Here is a 22380-nt window from a genome sequence, read left to right as displayed (position 1 = left end):
GGTCAGTTTCAAAATTCGATAATTACTGTATTTTTCAACTGAGGTTACAACATTTATGGAATTCAAACTGCAGACTGGAAATTTGAATATGGAAAATAATGAGAGACTGCATAGTTACAATGCTTGAACACATTTCCAGCTTCACAAAGACGCTGCCTTTACATATCTGAAGTCTGAGGATTTTTTGTTGGTCAGTGATTTTTGGATCTTCTACACCAGCTAGCGTCAGACAGCAGCATGAGAACCGCTCCCTGCAATTTTGAACTGGTCTGTTCCAAACCCTCTAGACTGCCGCAATGTCTGAGCGTATGCCTTGTATTTGCGGATATCGGAATCACCAACACTTCTACGAGCATACTTCATCGACTCCACGAAGTGAGCTGCCGTGATCTCTGCCACTTCATCCTCCTCCATAGCTTCGCAATTCTCACTTTTGCTCATCTCCCTCTTGATATCATTCCCAATGTTCTCTCTAATGGCATATTTGCAAGCACGCTGGCATATTTCTGTGATATCAGCACCACTAAATCCTCTAGTGTTCTTTGCAAGAGCTCTTATGTTCACATCTTTGGAAACTGGAGACTTCCTCAAGCAAGCCTTGAATATTTCACAGCGGGATTCCTCATCAGGGAGAGGGATGTAAATCAATTGGTCCAGACGTCCTGGACGCAGAAGTGCAGGGTCTATAATGTCAGGTCTATTGGTGGCCCCGATAACAAAGACAGTTTTCTTAGCAGACAATCCATCCATTTCCGTAAGGAGTTGGTTCAAAACCCTATCAGCTGCACCACCACCTCCAGCATTACTACTTCTCTGAGTAGCAATGGAATCGAGTTCATCAAAAAAGAGGACACAGGGAGCAGACCCTCTAGCCTTGTCGAAAATTTCCCTCACATTCGCCTCACTCTCTCCAAACCCACTAGTAAGCAACTCAGGCCCCTTGATACTAATAAAATTTGCCTGACATTCATTGGCAATAGCCTTGGCCAAAAGGGTCTTACCACAACCAGGAGGGCCATAGAAAAGAACCCCCTTTGAGGGTGACATCCCATATTTATCAAACTTCTCAGGACGCTCAACTGGATACTGAACAGTCTCCTGAAGTTCCCTCTTCACTTTCTCCAGACCCCCGATAGCATCCCAAGTCACATTCGGCACCTCCACAGCCGTTTCGCGAAGAGCAGAAGGGTTGCTTGCTCGCAAAGCAATCCGAAAGTGCTCATTTCCAACTTTCATAGAGCCAAGCATCGCAGCATCTAATGTCTCCTGATCTTCCCAGTCAATTTCATCCAAATTCTCTCTTATGCATTGAAGCGCAGCCTCAGTGCACAATGCAGCTAAATCTGCCCCAACATACCCATGTGTCTCCTTGGCTATCTTTTCCAACTCCACATCCTCACCAAGCTTCATGTTCTTGGTATGGATTCGAAGCACCTCAAGCCGCCCGGCCTCATCAGGAACACCAATATCTATCTCCCTATCAAATCTTCCACACCTTCTAAGAGCCGGGTCAATACTATTAGGCCGATTCGTGGCCCCAATAACAATCACACGCCCTTTCGACTTCATACCATCCATGAGTGTCAAGAGCTGTGAAACAATCCTCCTCTCAACTTCCCCATTACTCTTCTCTCTCTTCGGAGCAATTGAGTCAATCTCATCTATAAACACAATAGACGGTGCATTCTTCTCCGCTTCCTCGAAAACCTTCCTTAGATTACTCTCACTCTCCCCAGCCATTTTCGACATGATCTCCGGCCCGTTAATGCACAAAAACAAGGCCCCCGTCTCGTTCGCGAGGGCTCGGGCAATCAGAGTCTTGCCCGAGCCAGGGGGGCCGTATAGAAGAATACCCTTTGGAGGCTTCACTCCAATGAACTTAAACAACTTGGGTTGCTTCAATGGAAGCTCCACTAACTCACGAATCTGAGCCATCTGCTTCCTCACACCACCTACGTCTTCATACCCAATTTCCTTCTTCTTCGTCTTCATCTGAGATGAGTCACCATTATCTGATGAGAGCTTGATTCTTTTCATTGCATTGACCAAGATTGCGTCGCCAATGCCATCGCCATCATCGGAACCGTGGACATTGCTGAAGTCCCTCTTTGTGGCCTTATTGGAATTGGAAGATTGATCGGCGAATTGGTTGTACATTTCAAATGGCAGAGCAGATTGGAGAGCCATAAGATGAAGAATCAGAGGGTTTTTTGGTTTTTGAAGAAAGGGAAAGTGAAACGTTTTGGGTTATGAGTTGGGAGAATTTATGAGCCAGTGTGACAGTCCGTGTCTTGATAGGAAACACGGGAAGGTTTTGGTTACTATTCCTTCTTTAATGGGGATATACATTTTTTTTTCTTTTTTGTTTCTTTTTCTCCTTTTCATTTCGGGAAACCTACAAATGAATTTATGAATATGGCGTCATACAGAATAAATAAAAATATAAGCCTAAAGAACAAAACTAGTTTTTGAGTAAAATATGAGTTCGTTACTTAAATTTTTGTGCTTTAACCAAAATTAAGAGAAAATCAAATGCGATGATCATTAATACTTTTGTTAGAGAAATACTTGCAGAAGCTTGTAGAGGTCTCCAGGTACAAGAGCTTGAGAATTCTTGGCCCTAGTTTATGGTCTACATTTTGATATCCAACTAGGGGTCTTGTCATGATGAAATTGAAGGCAATGCACAACAAGTGTTTGCTGCTCTTGGCGCATAATTAGAGAATTTCATTAAGGAGAGTCTTTTTTATTGATACAATTGTTTATAAAAGGTTTTATCTCAAGATTTCATGATTAGAGCTGCTTTAGTGTTGAGTAACTATCCAGGGTGAAATACTTTTTTTTTTTTTTTGAAGTGAAATTCATACTCTTCATTTTACAATTCACATTTCATGTTTCTTTTTTTTAGTAACTTAAATTTTATCTTTAATAACTTAATTTTTTTTTAATAAGAATTTCATTTAAAAAATGAAAATGAGCACGATGATCAAACTAGGGTTTGGGTAAATTTTCTCCGATGTTGAATAAACCGGAACACTAAAATTCACCGCGGTGAGTTTTATTTTCTCAAACGGTAAAAAGTCTGCATCCGAGTAACCAATAAAAGTGGGGCAGCAAATCGGTTTCAATTTTCAAAGTTCCGGACCCAAAAACAAAAACGGTCGGCGTTTTCTGATCTGAATCGGAGCCGGAACAGCGAGAGCACGACGTAGTAAATGGCCAAGGACAGAGCAGAAGAGTTAAGCGAAGACGAAAAGAGGGCCTTAAGAGGCAGCAAATTCGCTCCTCTCCCATCTTTACCGCCTCCTCGATCCCAACCCAGGTAATTTCATCTTCCTAATTTTCTAGGGTTTTTGTGGTTTCTGATATTGATTCTCTGTATATATACATCTGTAGGTTGGCTCATCCAGGGGGTCCGTTGACGACGAACAAGGCGGCGGCGTTGGCGAAATTTCTAGAAAGAAAGCTGCAGGATCCGGATGGATTGGGCACCATGAATCCACAGCTCGTTGAACGCGCTGTTCAGAACGCAAAACGCACCGTTTTCGCAAGTAAAACCCTAAACTCAATTTGGTGTTACGGTAATCAAAGATTTAAGCTTCAAATGATTCGATCAATAGAATAGTGTATGTTAAAAAAGAATTGGATTTTGGGGAAGTCAGGTGCAGCTTCTAATTCTCAAGGAAGAATACGACATGTCAACTCCTTTGGTGACTCTGAGTCTGAGGTGATGCAACTTTTCGGGTTTTCGCTATTTCGAGTTTCAAGATTATTTCGAGTGGTTTTTGAAATTCTGGGTACAAATGTGCAGGACCCTCTTCAGGAAGAAGAAGAAGAAGAAAATGTGGGAAACTCTGAGCCCAAAAAGAAGAAAAAGAATAAGAAGAAGAAGAAGAACAAGGTGAGAAGTTTGCCATTGATGGGTATTTGTCGTTTACTTTCTTGCATTGAATTCTCCTTGTCTCTTTTGCTAAATTGGTACCAACTTCTGGTGTGATGCAGATAGCGAAGGACATTGGGGTTGCTGTGGTAAAAAAGCCGAAGAAGAAGAAGTTAAAATTGTGATTGGAAGAGATTGTGATATACTATTGGTGCCTGGAATTGGATAGAGGCTTCAAAAAGCTAAGAAGTGTGGAGTTGATGGCTTGTGTACCACATCATTATTGCCGGTACAAGCTACAGAAAAGCATATGAATTCCATAGGATTGTAGTACACTTGGCCATTTAGAATCAATGTCAGCGAAGCATACATTCTCATTTGAGACATGATTTTTCTTGTTTCTCATTTAGATGTTGAGAAGTGTTCCTCATGTTTGTGCTGGTAGAATTTGATCTTTTTATCTTTTTGGGCAGTTAATTCAATTGATCTCTGAGCACTTGCTAGAAATGCTCGCAAGTGTTCGTTCTTCTAAGCTATATTTTCTCTCATGGTTTATTTCGTCCAAAGCTGCTTTCATTTTTCATTTTCACAACGCTGACCTTGATAGAATCTCTTGGAGTTTCAAGAGGATGGAGATGGATGATAATCTTTTCTTGGATTGAAAATGTGTAGAAAACATTTCAATACTTTCAAATTTTGGATTGATAGACTCGTTACTTGATGTCCAACTTTTAGTACCCACAAGATTTGTTCTGTAGGTGGGTAGAGTGGAATGTGAAATGTCAATGAGAATTTAGATATGAAATAACTACCGACTATTGGTTTTTAAGAATTTTCTCTGCATTAGAAGAAATGTACAAGAGTAATTAAATAGGAAAACACAAATTTAGAACCTCTTAAGTGATTATGAATTATTATTCATACGAAAGAACAGAAGCATTGTCAGCTGTATACCTCAAAGTTTAGGGAGGCCTCAGCCCTCTGATGTGGAATGTAATTCAAAATTTTTTATCCTCAACATAAACGAGTCCAGGGAAGTCCATATAGATGTTGCTGAACCTATCAAAACTCGGTTGAAGATTCATGTTGATCCCGATTCCCGTCGATCATTTGATGGAAAGTTGCAGTAGACATTAGGCACACGTAGTGTTACACTGTTACCAAATTAAACTCCTATTCAACAATTGAAACCGACTCCCCCTCCACCCATTTGATGGCAAGGAACGGAACTGCTCTTCTACAACATTTATACTAATTTGAAAATACAACATTTATACTATAACTCTATCATAAATACGAAAAAAATGAAATGTTAGGTTCGTGAGCTGATTATGGTTATACATACAACATGCCGAAAGACACATAATTATACTGATATTGACACGTGTTTAGGCTGAATGAAGCTATGTAGGCACGAGTGCTAGTATCTGACTTCTAACGATTCCCATGCACTTCTGTATCTCTCCATAAACTGGTAAGTTCTGTGTGCAAATTGGCTTCAAACTAGTGACAGCACGATCTAATACCCAGGCAACATCAGCTGGTGAAAACTGTCGTGCTGTACATGTCTGCATTTTGTATAGCAAAAATGAAAGTCAAGGATAAGCTTCCCATCAAGATACTAAAAAGAGAAACATAAAACCTTGTAACTGGAAATTTATGGAAAGAACGAGACTAGCACCAAAGCCTCTCAGGCTTTAGAATCTACTGATAAATTTGACCAGGGACAAAATTATCATTCAAGAGGCAATGGCTCAATAACAATTGTGTAAAACATATGAACAGCACTTGCATACGAAAGGTACCAACTTAGGGGATTCACTCCTAAGAAAGGCCGTTGCTCTATGTCCAACCAACAGGATTGGCAATCTAAGATACTTCACCAAGGAAAAACATGCAATCCACAAAAAAAAATACACAACACATGCTATAATTACCTGAATCATGAACAAAGCTGCCACACAATTTGCAATAAGGTCTGAAAGGAGTTGGTCTTCGCTTTGGTTGGATAAACTGTTTGACTTAGGATCAGGTTTTTCTGTACAGGCAGTTGACTGGTCTTCAGAAACCAGAATTGGAGCTGCAGGGGTAGAAGATCCCATTGATAGCCTGCCAGCATCATCCTCTGAGAGCTGTTGACTTACAAAGTCTATAACCTCCTGAATTCTCTCAATGTTATTTTCCCTCTTCAAGGATGATATTGCCTGAAATAGTAATTACTATGATAAATTTTCAGAGAAGAAAAACTAATTTTTCAAGCAATAAAGTGACAAGAAAGATTGACTATTGTTTCCAAGTTCCATGTATGCTGGTGGTGTGGCCGAAACACATTCAATCAACAGAAACCAAAATGCAAGTTCTAGCATGCACTCCTACCAGATAAATATACTCTCCAAAGACTCCAATGACCCTTTACTTATCAACTATCATTCATTGAAATGTTAATTCTGCTTAGACAACATTAATTGTATAGAGGCCAGCGTAACAACTAATATTCATTTGATGGCCTTTCAATACCTGCATAGCTACATGAACCATTTCCTTCGCTTTTGCTCTTGAACTTTCAACAATTTCATACACATGAGTTGCCGGTTCTTGGACATGGCACAAAGAGCTTGAATGGCCACTGGAGTCACTAAAGCCGGACAGGGGATTCGCCGATATAAGTGGGTAGCTCCCTCTATATGTGTTGCGTTGTCTCAAGCAAAAAAGAGCAGAAGAAACCTGCAAATGAAAAGCAATCAGTTTCCCTCTCCCTCTCCAACAGTCACTTAACTGCTGCATAGATAGGAAATGATAGAAGAAAAGGGAATGAAGCTACAAACAAACCATAAAAACTTATACCTGATCATTGATTTCGCTCAACTGTAATAGTACTGCAGCATATTCCTTTTTAAAAGGCTCAGAATTCTTAATAGAGTCATCTCCATCTCGGCACTTTTCAAACACCTCATCATTCATGCGCCTCAATTCAGAAACCACGGCATCCTACAAGTTTCAATATGATCCATCAACTCAGTTCTCAAAGTTTCCAGGAATAGAATAAAGACAATTACTATTTCCCCGTAAATTTCCAGAGGCCAAGATCTAAGACTGATACAAAATATGTATGTCGAGCAATGCACCTTTTTGTCAAGTGCACGGGTCAACTCAAACAGAGCTCGTACATCAGCTTCCTTAGCTTGCATCTGCACAGAAATTGAAGGCTGAGAATTTGCAACTTTTGTACTAGCAGTCTCAGCAGGCCCAACTTTAGCTTCTTTATTAAAAATTGAAGACTTCCCCTAGACAAAACAGTTTTCACTTAGATAGTAGCATACTTTTTCTGCATTTTCATGTTTTCTATACTTAAAGATATAATAGTAGTTAATGTTACCAGTCAAGTAGTCAGCAAGAACAAATGACCAATGGAAAGGAGCCCTAAAGGGAAAGGTAAGAAAAGCATACTGGAAGCCAACCACAGATAATCAGGCCAAAATACATCATAATGAATTTAGCAATACAATTCCAAGAAGAATGGCAATCTGACATCAATAAAATGGCAGATATTCAGCGTCAGTTGCATAGCAATTTCAAATATTAGTAGTGCATCTTTCCTGGATATAAACAAGAGCAGTCTTTTATAAATGGAGATGATTCAATGGCCCCAGACATATCAGGAACTTCAAGAATCATTGAATATTTAATCGTACCATAATAAAGGACACAGAAAGGCACGTATTTTAAGCCATAAAAACCATTTTGCACTGGAATATTTTTCATCGGGAAACCACAACTAACCTCTATATGCTTTGATGATTTGTTGGTTTGAGGAGTTGTCGGCAGAATATGACAAGGAACAGCAGTGCTATTCAGGTTGCCAGTAGAAACAGCTTTCATATACCCTTCAGTCTTCCCTTCTTTTTGTTGTTCATTAATCTTGATCTCCCTAAAGTTCTCAGTATATTTGTTGACAATGATGTTTTGCCTTGTGAAAGAAGCAGGTACATTTTCCAATGGATTCAGCGGCATGCAATCAATATCCTGCAATAAAAGTATTTCACCAAGCCATAAAAAATGAATAACATCAACCGACAGACAGACGGCTATTGCCTATACCAACATAAAGATTTAGAAGTGTAAAAGTAGCTGCCACAAACAATGGAAAGTAAACACAAATGTGCTCTCAGAATTGCAAACTAGTGATATGTTTCAAAATTTAATAGCTTAAAATAAAGTAATGATGGTTTCTCTGATAAGACGTATCCTTTTGTTATGCTTACTATGTAGAAAAGAAATTTTTGTTATTATGCTTATTATGTTATTATAAGCATAATAACAAAAATTTCTGAACATTGGGAAGAAAGAAAACTTTTATTATGCTTTTGGGATATTAGTACTAAAAGTGTGACGCAAAAACCCAATTAAACATAAAATGACATTTCGCATAAAGGTTTTATTGTAAGATGGAGATGTTTATTATCATAAATTAAACAGAAAATGATACTTCGCCATACCAATCCTGTTAATGCAAAAGGTGCAAGTTATCATACTTGCTAGTAATCATACACATTCCAAAATCCATATATCTTTCAATCATAGAAAAGAACCATGTAAATCACATCATAAAATTATCTGATTGAGAGCTAATTACCATGATATCTGCAACTCCTAGGTCAGACTGGTCAAACTGAACACGATACCTACTATGGTCAACACTCAGTACAATTCCGTTATGGATCTCCCTAGACCTGGGATGAAAAGCAATAACATGTTGTCCAACTGATAAAGGCCGAGCTAAGTCAGTTGGAAGTCCATCCCTTGTACCGGCATTAAGTTCAGCATAATGCTTTCTAACAGACTCCCGGTACTGATGAAGTTTCTCTTTTTCTTCCTTCAAAAACTGGTCAGAAAATCTCCGTGGCCTCCCAAGGGAACTGCACCAATAAGTGACAACAAAACAATATAAAAACAACTTTATCAAGAGTTACCAAACAGCAGTAGGACTGCCGGTGAAAGAAGCAGAGATCAGGGGCATATACCTCCTTATAACACCCCATTCAACACGAGTTAATCTTGGAACATGACCCAATCCAACGTGATTCAAGTACTCAACAAACTCCCTTTTAGCAAACCATGGGAAATCGATTGCACTATAAAACCATTCAAAAGCACACCATCTCCGCGCTTGATACCGAGATAAGCAATTGGAAAGTCTTCCCTGTAAATGAAGTGCAGACATATATGATTAAAAAATTTGACAAACTCAGTTGGCAATTTAAATGATGGCAGCTGTATGACCTTGAGATTCAGTTCATTTTTAGGAACTGAAAGAACCAGTTTATCAGGCTGGTCATATGATGTACTCTGCAGAGACTTTGCATCTTTCTGTATGTCCTTCCGTCTACTCTTGTCTCTCAAGGTTAAGTTGGCCTGGTTTGCATATTGAACTTGTACAGTTGATAAACCTGAATTGTTCTCTTGCCTTTCACGATCTGTAGTAGAAGATGAATTCCCCAGAGGCTTCACCAATTTCCCTTGCTTTTGGTGTGTATCATAGTGAGAAGACCGTTTAACTTTATTCACATAGTTCACCTCATCTGTAGACTGAAACCAATTGCAGAGAAGAAATACCAAAAGTTAAATGTAACTATAGGTGCCAGAATTAAAAGAGAACACTATCAATGTGTGTCTACCATTACTTTAAGACATTTATAATTATAATTTACAATCATAATATAACTCATTATTACTGTATTTAATTTATGGCACGTTAAAAATTACATTTTTGACCTAAAGTCTATACTCAACTATCAGATAGAAGTATAAATCAACACAGCCTTGAGTATGTAGCAGGAAATGTAGCTTGCTTTCTGAAAACAACAGAATTAAGCAGGGAAGTTGATATGATTTAGATGAATTGATTAATATAAAAGGGCAAGATGTCAAATCCACTTTGATCCGCTTATGAAAAATAGCAACCTATAACAAAAACTTACTATCTTGCTCTGCAGTCTATACCAAATCATTAGATTTACGGATCAACACAGGTGCCTTCTGAAGGTACTTATGCTAACCCTGATTCTGTTGGTAGAAACTAAAGAACACCTAGACTTAGGTACTTGCATAGAATATAGAGACTTTTAAAGGATAAATTACAGTCATTGCTAAAGTGAAGAACACTGTAAAGTCAAGCTGAAAGGATCTGCGCACCTCAATCATTTGATTGTCTTTCCAAGGAAACTCAGTCTGAGCTTCATTCTCATTTATCTGCAACTGAATAATACCAAATGTGGTTATTAGTCATGCTCTAACCAGGTGGACCATGAAGATTATCATAAGTAAAGGAAATCTGAATCAATTTGTACAGAGAGTAAAATCGGTCATTACTTTAACTGGCGACTTCTGTTTTCTTTTTTGAATTCCAGTAGTAGACTGTGGAAGTCCCTCTTTGAGTTTTCCCAGATGAGATGTTTTCAAAGCAGTGTCTTCTTCAACCATAGTAACTGAAGGATTCCCTTTGAGTTTAGACTTCTTAGCAATGTTGAAGTTTTCTTCCTCGACAGGTGCAGATGATTCTAGACACACAGAATCAACAAGAAGTTAAGATTGAGTAAAAAAAACAAAAAAAGACAATGGTTAGCTGTTCAAGACAATCCATAAACTCTTAACATGATTGACATCATCTAAATGTTAGGAATGACACTGAGATAAACTTCCATGTTTCAATATCAATGTCTTACCCATTTCAGCAGTTGCTTCAGGCATCCTCAAGGATAGATCTGCCAGAGTAAGTAGCGCATCAAAGGAAGAGTCTTCATCTGCATGGACAGAAGATTTGGAATGAATAATGTCTGAACATGCTTCAAAAGGTTAGAAAAGGAGCGATCAACTATAAAGGAGATGATCAAGGTTGATTGCTTTTCCACAACAGTTGGCAATAACACCTTTAATCATTTTTCTCTGACAAAAAAAAAAATCATAAAGGAAAGAGGTTGTATAAAAAGAAAAAGACTTCATTTTAAGGGGGGGGGGGGGGGGGGGGTGGTAGAGAAAGAGAGGAAGGGACTGAAAGAATACCTCTTCCAACATTAGCTGTTTTAGTTTTCTTTCTATCCTTGTGGAAGGAACTTGCATTTTTTGCACCCACAACTCTAGTACCCAGTTTTCCCTTGACAGCACTTATCTTATATTGTTCTTCCTCTGTTCCACTACTACTTTCTTTTACATCATCCAAATGCTTGTTTTCACTTTCTTCCCTTTTTTGCCTCTTTAAATAGTATCTCTCCATGTCATAATCAGCTTGCATGCTGCCTAAGCTTAACTCACAACCAACCCCATCCATTTCCCCACCACGGGGCCTGCCAATTTTCATATCTGTTTCTGCAAACTAAATGCAAGGAAGGATTGTGGATTATTTATTTATTATCTGGAAATCATTTTACAAAAGCACAGAGTCTTTTAAGTAATAAAATTACCATCCTTTCGCCATTCTGAACAGGAGATGGAGTACTGCCTTTAGCTCTTGACTTGGGCGTCCTGGAAACTTGGGGAGAACTACCTTTATGTGAGGGTTCAGTCAACGAAAACGCCAACTCCTGACCCATGTTAACATCACTACCATCTGTGCTGGTTTTTATACCTTGCCTCGCCGGTGAAAAGTACTTTTTGCTGTTATCTTTATCATAAGAAGAAACCGGGACACGAGGAGTCCTTTTTTTAACAGCATGAGGCCTGATTCCTGAAACAAATTCCAAACACATTAATTACATAAAGATATAAATCCAAACAAAAATAAGAAAACAACATGAAGCAAAGAGCAGGGCAACTTCATGTCTAATCTCAATTCAAGATGCAGAAAACTTGAATTCAATGACAGCTTTACTAATATAAAGAGTAATTCTCTTGTAAGCATAAAAAAGGTAAGCACAGCACGAAAAAGCTATTGAGTTGAGAAGGCTGAATCTTCATGCAATTGTATTTTGCAATCCAGTGGCTGTGATTATTATGCTTAGGTATGCCCACATTTTTTTGTGCTTCCAAGTGATCTTCTATGGTAATCAAAGCCTGATAGTGCAGTCCTAATTCCAAATATTATTAATTAAACTATTCAAAATAAACCTAATTCTACCTTTGCACCTACATTATTTTCTTAGATCCACCCCCAATTTCTCTTTTCCAAGACAAGGGGTACATACATAAACATGAAACCACTATTGACATTTTTTTCACAAAGTTGCACCAGAATTTTACTGCAAAGAAATAAACAAAATTGCTACTATAAACAGAAAGATTACAATCATTCCCCACCAGTGCGCCTATTTTTCAACAGTGACAAGCAGCCATCTGATGCAATTGAACGGGAGTGAGAAATATCTGGAATATGTCCTTCCAATCCTTTTGAGGTGTCATTCCGTAATTTCCCTCTTGCAAGCTTTCGAGGCTTTCTGGAGGTTCCTGCATCGTCAATGCTTTCTTGTTCACTGTCACTTCTTTCCTGCAAGGCCAGATCATCTTATATGAGTTCGATATTGGTCATTCCTGATACATTTAGCCCAACTGATATCAAGAGAAAGGATTTCTTTTTTTAGGAGCTATAAACAGAAGAGTCTAGATCATTAAAGTCATTGATAACTTTCCTCATTAAAATTGATAAACATGATACACACACACACTCAATATAAATGGATAGAAAACTAACATTTTATATTGCATGACATGACAATGACCAAAAAGAAAAGTACAGATAACCTTGCATAAGCAGTAACTAGAAAGTTGCAAAAGATTCAGTACCTAATGAACGTAGCAAACCACTGAAATTCCTTAGAAAGAAACTACATTACTGTTTTATTTTAGCAATATAAATGACAGGTTCCGATTTTCCTTAGAGTTTGTACTAACTATTAACAGTTAAGAAGCCACCCCTCAGTGAATGGGAGACAGAACTATAAATTCAAACGAGTGAACTGATACTATTTCTCATGTTCAAAGGAAATGCACAACTGAGCCAACCAGAAAAAGGAAAGAGGAAATCCAAACTCACCAGCATAGAGTAATAGTCACACATCATTGCTGTTAGGCCAATCACAGAAGCAGTGCCCTCGGGAAGAGATAAGTAGGCCTGCAAATAATAAATTCATGAGTCCCCAAAAGCAAGAAAAGGGATTATCATCAAGTAAAACATATTTAACAGAAAAAGCATAGACATATGTTTTTCCTCTGGGAAAAAAGAAACATCCAAAATGGTGGAATAATTAAGTTGGTAAAAATTGTAATCAACAAACGTAATGTGTTTAAACTATGCTGATAGAAGTCCTCTTTTATATTTTCATATTAGCGTGAAAAGCTATAAAAAAAATATTAAAAAATAAAAAAATATAAAAAAATGGTGCCCAACTGGAGTATACAATTACAGTTTTCTCAACAACCTGCAACCAATTGGTGGACTTGTAGCAACATGTACAGTTTTAAAAGTAACCGAGTTTTTAGAGAAACAACAAGCAATTGGTGGACTTCTCGCAATATGGAAACATCAGAACTTGAGAAGTAAAGGCAAACCATACACTGTTCATAGAACTGCAAAGCCTCATGTCAGAGGGTGAAAGAATAAAATACCAGGACAATTGAAAATATTCAGATATAAAGTATGATGCATATAATTAAGATAGAGTTACACCGTATCGCACACATACCCTATTCATAGTGTAAAGGGCCTCTACATTCTCCACAGACCGGTGACGGACTACCGAAGCAACCTAAAACACAAATATAACTAAATAAGCAAGTCTCCAGGGATGGGGAGTGACATGTTAGTCATGTGAAGAGTACCATAACATTTGTACAAACCTTCTTCCAGTCTCTCCCATACTTGCGATATCCTTCATAGAAGTGCTTTAGCTCTTCAGTGGTCCATTGAGGCCCTAACATGTCAGACAACTTTCTCTTCTGCACATAAGAGGAGAAGGAAAGCGTACCCAGAACTTGTTAACACTTGCAATTTAATTTTTTCAATACTTCATGAAAATACCCAATCTGATAACTATCAGAGCCCTTGATATATGTGTGTGTGTGTGACAAACAATACTGATCACATAGTAACTTCCTAATCTTAGAATGACAATGCAATGTTGATGCCTCAAAAAACAAAAAGAAAAGGAAATCAAAATTTCAAATTTGGTTTTAATTGAGAAATTAAACAATAAGGAGTGCAGTTTTCCAACTTTTTTTTTTTTAAGAGTACAGCTAAATAAATAAAACCATCACACATAACCCACATATCAAAACCATAATCTGGTCATCATGTGAAGCAATATAAGATACTTATTAACATTAAAAAATATACATAGTAGCTTCATAACATCAATAACTAATGAAATTGAAACGTACCAAAATTATTGAAAGAACAAAATGGGAAGCAAAGAAAACCAAAAATGAGGAACCATGGTACTCTAATAAGGTTCAATCTTCATAAAAATAAGAAATGATTGCAGAGATATATAATAGCTAGAGCAATATCAGATAATAATCATTATCATAAGTCATGACAAGGTCAGTACTCACTTTCTGCTTGTTTTTGTTAGCGTTATCTCCATATTTGCTAGAAGCAACCTCATTGATATAAGGAAACCTCTTATTCACACCCTTTGTTTTCCTTACCGGGGCCATGAATAACTTCCTTAATTATCTGAAACGAAACAAGAAGAAAAGCACAAGTCAGCAAACTAAAAACCAATGGCCATAAAGTCAGTAGTAAATCTAGAGTTTAACTATCAAGGCCAAGACAACAATGCGAAAGCAAAATTCTAATTCTAAAAAGGGAACACAAAATTCACAATTTCACTCGCCTAGAACAAAGCTTCTACACAATTTTTTTTTTTTTTTTTTTACACACGTGAACGATGTAATTTTCTTTTATCATAAAAAAACTCCGTTCTCTTTTTTTCTCAATTTTCCCGCCAATTTTCTGTAAAACCTAGGGATTAAAAAGCTTAATTACTCTACAAGATCGAGCTCAGAATCCAAGCATCCTAGACCACATACATGGCATTACCGTTTGGTTGCTGATAGTGAAGCCGGAAAAAATTACCGAAAATCTAACTACCGAAAACAAAATCTCTCACAAATCTAGGCTCCGTTGCTTCTACAAGCACAAAATCGAATTCCAAAAACAATAAAACCGACTGGAAACTGAGCCCAACACAAAGAACAAAATCGAAGCTCATGAAAAAAAAAATCTTCCACTAAAATAAAAAACAGCCAGAGCAAACAATAGACAAATCACGCTCGCTTCTCCTGTTCGAAGCTTTATCAGGCCCCGAACAGAAGCGAAAGCCCAAAGGAAAAATCGACAGGGAGCTTGGAATTGAAGAAATTGAGAACCCTAGCACAAAGCGGAAGAAGATTCAAAAAGGAAATTCACCTGGCGAGCGATTAAGGAGAGTCCGGTTACGGAGCCATAGAGAGAGAGAGAGAGTGAGAGCGCGATCGAGCAGGAGTGGAAGTGAAAGAGATTGTGAGAAGAGGAGGAAGAAAGCAGAAAGGAGAATGAGAAATTGGGGCAGAACCGCGAAACTTTAAATCACTGTAAAATTTTCGGCCTAGAAAAGAATATTGAATTTTGGCCTTTTTTTTTAAATTTGTACACGTGTGCGTCTTTGAATCTGTGATATATTTTTATTTGTTTCGATGCGGTAAATGGTAAATTCAATTTAAGAATGTTCGGTAATTATTTTTTGGTCTTTTTGTCCTATATTGATAATTTACTAGAATTTTGAAAATATAAAGTTCTATACTTTGTTAAATGAATTGGGTTTGCGTAAGAGATAAACAATGTCTTAATAACTACAACTTGTTATTTTGAAATTAAGAAATAGCATTGATCCGACAAATTACAATTGTCTACCAAGAGAAAATGGCAATTGACGTTAAGCTCTAAATGGGCAGTAGGCTAGCATCCCTCAAGGTATACCCGAGGCCCTAGCTAAATAGACGATCATTGTTCCGTTAGTTGTGTTTCAGTAGAACACAATCTGTGTGTGCCACAAACACCTAAAAATATCCGTTAGTTGTGTTATTCATATATAATCATCATCATGAATCAAAATAATGAATGAGAGAGAGAGAGAGAGAGAGAGAGAGAGAGAGAGAGAGAGAGAGAGAGAGAGAGAGAGAGAGAGAGAGCAAACTGGTTTTCAAATGCTACCAGCTGATGCTGGTCACTCTTGTATTGGCGGTACAACCTTCTGTTGCTTTCGCCAGCTCTTGAAGCAAATGATAGGAGAAATTTCCAATTAATAAGAAGAAAAGACTATATATTATTAACTTTGGAGCAAAGTCATTCGTGGACAGAGAAACATCGATAGGATGGAGACTATCAACATGTTACAAGAGATTATAACCATGTTACAAATACATTTTGGGTCAAAATAATACTAATTTATTAAGGGAGACTTACATTAAAATTTGGTAAATCATTGATTCGATATGCGACTCTTAACTCATTCATGATGTGAAGGAAAAGGTATATGTATTTGTGTTTGAGTCTCAAGTGATTTGAGAACTCAATGATGTTGTGACATTCCTCCATTTCTCTAGAGGCTATCTAGACTAGTTGATATTATTCGGGAGAAAAAAAAAATTATATATATATATATATGAACAATTTAAGGGCAAGCCAATATTAGATCTCCTATATAGGTTATTTCATAACAAAAACAGGCTACACTAGAAATGAGATATTTTAGAAATTCTCTGCTATGTCAACCTAACCTAAAATTAGATCAACAAGAAGATAGAACGCCATAGAAATCAAGAAAAAAAATTGAAGAAAAATAGAAGATAATACTTTAAACAAGGTATAAGACATGTGAAGAATTCTTAAATTATGATTCAATGAATTGTAACTTATACCAAATTCAATGTAATTTATATGGCCATGTAGCTCTAGGTTCTTATTTTTAGCATTGTCTTGAACACCGGTGAGTTGACATACTATACTGATATTGTCTATATTCTTTGAGCCAACAAACTTTACCTAATAAGTTTCATACCAAATTCAATGTATGTACATTATAAATTTGTAATTATTCACCAAAATCAACATATTTCTTGAAAAGTAGTACGATTCTTAAATTATGATTCAATGAATTGTAATTTAATTAGGCAAAATCATAATCCAATGAAGATTTAATTTATTACTATAACAACATAGATACAGTAATTTTTAATTAAAGAAAAAAAGGCAATAGAAGAACAACTCATATCACCAACCACTCGTTATATAGAGTTCGACTCAAGTTATACGGACAACAACACAAGTACTATTACTTATTTCGAAAGATAATCATGGTTATTTATGTACAGACCTTGTCATTTGCGCACGTATCTTGTTAAGCATAACTCTTACAAGATATTTAATGAATTTTTATAGCACCAGAGATCATCACACACTATAGCGTTTTATTTACAAAAATGCAGTCAGTGAAATTATTGTATTACTACAAATAAGGTCAAATTTATGAACTCTTTGTTGTAATCCTATCGTATGCACTTCTTAAATTTTTTAAAGTTTAGTGATTCTGTAACATGATATGGCAGAGCTAAGAGATATATGCGATCAATGAAAAGTTTGTGCATACATTACTTATTTTAGATAAAGGCTCATCCACTTTTCAATTTTTTCTGTCTACCTCTAATTTATCAATAATTAATTTATTTTATTTTTCAGGAGAAAAAATTAAGGTAAACCCAAGGTACCCAGCAGGAATTTTACTCATATTGCAAAATGTACTCAACTAACAACAGCTCAGTGAAGGTTTGCCTCAAAAATTGTACGTAGAGATTGTATTGCTGCAGCAAAGAAAACTCATTGGGCACTTTCAACAAAAGTAAGCACTTCTTCATTCTGATAAACTTAGTACCAGATCAGAGCCTATAATTGGAATATTACAAATTTAAAATAAATTATCTTTTAATTCATAGTAGCAACGATACATAATGTCCAGTAGTTACGAGCATGTATGTGATAAATCGTATATAGTTCAATATCTGAATTTGATGATGTACGTGCTGCTTGAGTTATGTAAGTTTTGATGCATTTCCACGTCCCTTATATTTACCACTTCAGATGATCTAATATCCACATGGCTTAAGTTGAAAAAGACGATCTTACCTACAGAAAATAAACTCAAAACATATCATGTCTTTACATGGTAACTGAAAATAAGTTCTTGAAATCATGTCTTCGTTCCCTGTTCTTCCACTTGTGTTGTTTCCACGATGTTGTAGACCAATTGATTAAGTTCTTCTTCATCTTCTTTCTCCTCCTTCTTCAACTAGACTCCTAAAGGAGATTGGAATGGCTTCTACTGGCTCCTGTCCCATCTGCTCCCCTTGTTCTGGTGTTTGAGCTTGATCTTATGCCCTGTTGTCTTCAAATTCAGCTTGTCTTACTTGCTCTTCCTCTGTTGATATTTGTACAATCTGTAGCTGACTTTCTTTTTGCTGACTAGCTCCCGCATTCCCCGAGTGTTTTGCTTTCGCTAGCAATTTGTACAGAGCTGCAATCTGGTTTTTGCTTGCCCTCGTTTCTAATAACAGATCATGCTTTTTCTTCTCCATACTTTCTATCATTTCGTCCGCTATTTTCAGCTTGGTCCACATTTCTTTATTTTGTTTTGAGAGTTGCTCATTTCCTTCTGCCAGCCTTTTCAATTTCTCCTCCATGTTTTCCCTTGTAGGCTCCTCTCTGAGCACTGTCTCCAGCTCCTCTATAATTACTCTCATGTTTCCCGTCAGCCTTATTATTTCTTCTTCTTCTCTTTGGCTAGCTTGAGGAACCTGCAACCAATAGAACAACACTTGTATGAGGGGAAAACCTGAAAGTTTTATTTCCCAATAAAACTTTTATTAGAGGCCAATAAAAGTTTTACAACCGAGAATCATAGGAAAACACAAATGAGTTTTATCCTCAATAAAACCAAGAATGATAGGATAATACAAGTTAATGATTACTGATCCTCAATTGGGTTCAATAAGTCCTATTGCCCCCAATAAAAGTTTTGTTAGGGGGCAGTAAAACTGCTAATTTGGTTCTTTTTATCGTAACAATGTATCAACATTCATCCATTTCTACTTACCCAATTGTTGAAGCTTGGTGTCTCTTGCTCCTCAATCTTCTCCTCAAATTCCAACTCTTCCAGCCATTCCTTTTCCAACCACGGTCCGTCCTTGATTAAGCGCTGTTACATTTATAAGTTTATGAACAAAGTTAGATATTTCTATACACGTGTAATATTTTTATGTTTTGGATTTGCCTTACCTCTGGCCAACCTGGATTCTTGTAAACCTCTTGCAAGTTAAAGATCTCCTTTATTGACCATCTCACAAAGCGTGGTGTTTCTGTCTCCTTCCCGGGAATCCAGTTCTTGATCTTAGTCTTCTCGAGGAACCAGTACTGTTAACAAAATTGCTTTTTTAGTAAATGTATTGCATAAAAAATAAAAATTAATTAGAACATTAATTTTGAACTAGAGCTTATAATTTTGAATGTTGGTCTAGCCATTCTGCACATAAAGAAAAACAAATTGATTACTGGCTATCCATAGTTGAATTACTGACCCTCAATAAACTTTTATTGGGAGGTAATAACTTTTATTACCACCCAATAAATCTCCTAAGACTTTTAAAATCAACATCATCATTATCACTGATTACTGACTCCCAATAAACTTTTAACCCCCCAAATAAAAACCAATAAATGTATTGCATAAAAAGTAAAAAATAATTAGAACATTAAAGTAACAATATTATACTTACATAGATTAGAAGTAGGCAACCGGACAGAGTTGTCGGCTTGTCTTTTTGGTACTTCTGGATTCCATCTAGTAGAAAATCAATAATCATCCTCGACCAATTGAACTTGTTGATGTTGTCAATGTCTTCACAGACACTGATCAAATCCCAAGTGATATTTGTTGCAGTTCTACTAAAGAAGAAGGCAGCGAACAAGTACATGATGATGAGTGAGGCTATTTTTTTGGGATCTTGCTGTTTCTTCAAATCTTTTTCTTTCTTCTCCTTGGTCAGCTCCTTTACCAATTTCTTCTCTACTTCTGTTTTGAGCACAGAATCTTTCTTCACATTCGTGTCAAAGATTGCAGACTCTTTACGCTCCTCCTTGCTCAACTTCTTGTTCAGTTCCATATATATGCCTTCAGTAGGCAGGTCAAACAATGTCTTTACATCCTGCACTGTTATTTCCATTTCCTTTTCGCCAAATATGAACTTGTTCTTCTTCTTGTCAAAATATCTCATAATTATTTCCAGGTCTGCCTCATGCTTATGCAGCTGATTTTCAGTAAGCTTTCGCTCAAGGAAAGGTTCTATCATCCCCCAGAATACGGTATGCCTTAATATTTCCCAAGTTGCTGCTGGTATTCTGCTCTTGTGCGCATCAATTAGTCTCCAAAACGCACTCAAAGTGCATTTCTGCTGCCTCCAATCAATCTTGGCTATGTTTTCTTCTTTCTTCTCTGTTTCCTCTTTTTCTTCTTTCTTCTTCCTTCCGTGTTTTTTTGCCTTCTGCTCTTTTGTCTTTGGCAATTGAACTTTTCTCTTCTTCTTTTCTTTTTGATCGTATTCCTCATCTTCATCATCTGTTGTATTCCTCTTCTGACTTCTTTTCTTTACACAATATCTACTTGTTGTTTCTTCCTCGTCTTCATCTTCTGTTTCTTCCTCTGCTGTTTCTTCATCATCAGTGTCCTCTGCTTGTTTTTTCTTCCTATGCTTTATTTTTGTCATCTCATGTTGTAGTGTTTTTTGAAATGAAGTCGGAGTTTCTTCATCCAAAGACTCTTGACTTTGTGTGTCTTCCCTAAATTCTTCGGAACTAGAGCTTATAATTTTGAATTTCGGTCTGGCCATTCTGCGCATAAAGAAAAGCAAATTCATTACCTTCAATAAACTTTTATTAGGGAGCAATTAACTTTTATTCCCACCCCAAGAAATTTTCTTTTTCACTAATTCACATATTATTTTTGCTCAATAAACACAAAACAATATATATCTGAATCTGTAAGTTATGAACATATAAACCCTAGATTTGACAGATTTTGAAAAATGCAAACCCTAAAAATTTCTCATCAACGAACTCGATAAAGCAGTTTTAGTCTAACAACAACTGTCTAACACAGATATATGCAATCAATTTCAGAAAATTCTTCAAAACCGCAAAATGAAATGGGTGATTGAAATTTTACTTATTTCGACGAATCCAAAGCCGGAGAATCCTTGAATCGAAGCTGCTTTTGAGAATCTGTAATTATAGGTGCCAGAAAAAAGAGAAAACAATATCAATGTCTAACTACCATTACTTTAAGACATAAAATTAAGATTTAAAATCATAACATAACTCAGATTACCATATTTATTTAATGGCACATTAAAAATTACAATTTTTGACCTTAAGTCTATACTCAACTATCAGATAGAAGCACAATATCAACACAGCCTCAAGTATGTATCAGGAAATGTAGCTTGCTTTCGGAAAACAACAGAATCCTTAGGATTTAGAGGAATTGATCTTAGGATTTAGAGGTATAAAAGGTCAAGAATGTCAAATCCACTTTGATCCGCTTCTAAAAAATAGCAACCTATAACAAAAATTTACTATCTTGCTCTGTTGTCTATATCAAAACATTAGATTTAAGGATCAACAGAGGTGCCTTCTGAAGGTACTTATGCTAAACCTGATTCTGTCGGCAGAAACTAAAGAATACCTAGACTTACGTACTTGGGAATATAAAAATAACAGTCATTGCTAAAGTGAACAACACTGAAGTCAAGCTGAAAGGAACTGCGCACCTCAATCATTTGATTGTCACTCCAAGGAAACTCGGTCTGAGCTTCATTCTCATTTATCTGCAACTAAATAATACCGAATATGGTCATCAGACATGCTCTAACCAGGTGGACCATGTAGATTATCACAAGTAAAGGAAATCTGAATCAATTTGTACGGAGAGTAAAATCTGTCACTACTTTAACTGGCGACTTCTGTTTTCTTTTTTGTATTCCAGTGTCAGACTGTTGAACTCCCTCTTTGAGTTTTCCCAGCTGAGATGTTTTCAAAGCAGTGTCTTCAACCATAGTAACTGAATGATTCCCTTTGAGTTTAGACTTCTTAGCAATGTTGAAGTTTTCTTCCTCGACAAGTGCAGATGATTCTAGACACACAGAACCAACAAGAAAATTAAGATTGAGTAAAAAAAAACAACAATGGTTAGCAGTTCAAGTCAATCTATAAAACCTAACATGATTGACATCATCTAAAAGTTAGGACTGACAATGAAATAAACTTCCATGTTTCAATCACAACATCTTACCCATTTCAGCAGTTGCTTCAGGCATCCTCAAGGACAGATCTGCCAGAGTAAGTAGCGCATCAAAGGAAGAGTCTTCATCTGCATGGACAGAAGATTTGGAATGAACAATGTCTGATAGTGTAGTCCTGATTCCAA

General features: G+C 36.7%; 3 protein-coding genes across 8 annotated transcripts in view; 1 reads left to right on the top strand and 2 right to left on the bottom strand.

Annotated features, from left to right (window-relative positions):
- Window positions 1-78: 78 nt before the first annotated feature.
- Window positions 79-2187, bottom strand: LOC112197556 (cell division cycle protein 48 homolog). The gene has a single exon (XM_040518774.1). It carries the CDS (start codon window positions 2185-2187, stop codon window positions 226-228), a length of 1962 nt encoding a protein of 653 aa, XP_040374708.1. The 3' UTR covers window positions 79-225.
- A 795-nt stretch (window positions 2188-2982) lies between these two features.
- On the top strand, window positions 2983-4446 carry LOC112198511. Its single transcript, XM_024339651.2, has 5 exons — window positions 2983-3322; window positions 3397-3551; window positions 3663-3727; window positions 3812-3901; window positions 4003-4446. Exons 1-5 carry the CDS (start codon window positions 3216-3218, stop codon window positions 4063-4065), a joined length of 480 nt encoding a protein of 159 aa, XP_024195419.1. The 5' UTR covers window positions 2983-3215; the 3' UTR covers window positions 4066-4446.
- A 319-nt stretch (window positions 4447-4765) lies between these two features.
- Window positions 4766-22380, bottom strand: part of LOC112198509 (protein ALWAYS EARLY 3) — a 41187-nt gene continuing 23572 nt past the window's right edge. For 2 of the 6 annotated variants that reach the window (XM_040518381.1, XM_024339646.2), the window contains exons 3-20: window positions 13706-13804; window positions 13552-13614; window positions 12903-12980; window positions 12170-12356; window positions 11338-11600; window positions 10940-11249; window positions 10603-10680; window positions 10250-10437; window positions 10073-10135; window positions 9161-9466; window positions 8902-9080; window positions 8514-8796; window positions 7661-7903; window positions 7006-7164; window positions 6725-6868; window positions 6398-6604; window positions 5818-6084; window positions 4766-5448 (exon numbers count right to left, since the gene is read on the bottom strand). In XM_040518381.1, the coding sequence (XP_040374315.1) occupies window positions 5284-5448; window positions 5818-6084; window positions 6398-6604; window positions 6725-6868; window positions 7006-7164; window positions 7661-7903; window positions 8514-8796; window positions 8902-9080; window positions 9161-9466; window positions 10073-10135; window positions 10250-10437; window positions 10603-10680; window positions 10940-11249; window positions 11338-11600; window positions 12170-12356; window positions 12903-12980; window positions 13552-13614; window positions 13706-13804 (3282 nt within the window). In that variant the 3' untranslated portion in view covers window positions 4766-5283. Of the gene's footprint in view, window positions 5449-5817; window positions 6085-6397; window positions 6605-6724; window positions 6869-7005; window positions 7165-7660; window positions 7904-8513; window positions 8797-8901; window positions 9081-9160; window positions 9467-10072; window positions 10136-10249; window positions 10438-10602; window positions 10681-10939; window positions 11250-11337; window positions 11601-12169; window positions 12357-12902; window positions 12981-13551; window positions 13615-13705; window positions 13805-14419; window positions 14544-15278; window positions 15445-22380 lie in introns of those variants that run through there. The other 4 variants (XM_040518382.1, XM_024339647.2, XM_024339645.2 and 1 more) reach the window with 3 other exon arrangements.

This window comes from Rosa chinensis, chromosome 4 (assembly GCF_002994745.2).
Source record: "Rosa chinensis cultivar Old Blush chromosome 4, RchiOBHm-V2, whole genome shotgun sequence".
NCBI lineage: Eukaryota > Viridiplantae > Streptophyta > Magnoliopsida > Rosales > Rosaceae > Rosa > Rosa chinensis.
Note: the sequence above shows the minus strand (reverse complement) of the source record. Positions and strands in the feature narration are given on the sequence as shown.

Excerpts from the sequence above, each read along its gene's own strand:
- LOC112197556 (XM_040518774.1), bottom strand. The coding sequence starts at position 2,187 with ATGGCTCTCCAATCTGCTCTGCCATTTGAAATGTACAACCAATTCGCC.
- LOC112198511 (XM_024339651.2), top strand. The coding sequence starts at position 3,216 with ATGGCCAAGGACAGAGCAGAAGAGTTAAGCGAAGACGAAAAGAGGGCC. Across the intron at positions 3,552-3,662 it reads AAAACGCACCGTTTTCGCAA|GTGCAGCTTCTAATTCTCAA; the intron begins GTAAAACCCTAA and ends TGGGGAAGTCAG. Across the intron at positions 3,728-3,811 it reads TTGGTGACTCTGAGTCTGAG|GACCCTCTTCAGGAAGAAGA; the intron begins GTGATGCAACTT and ends ACAAATGTGCAG.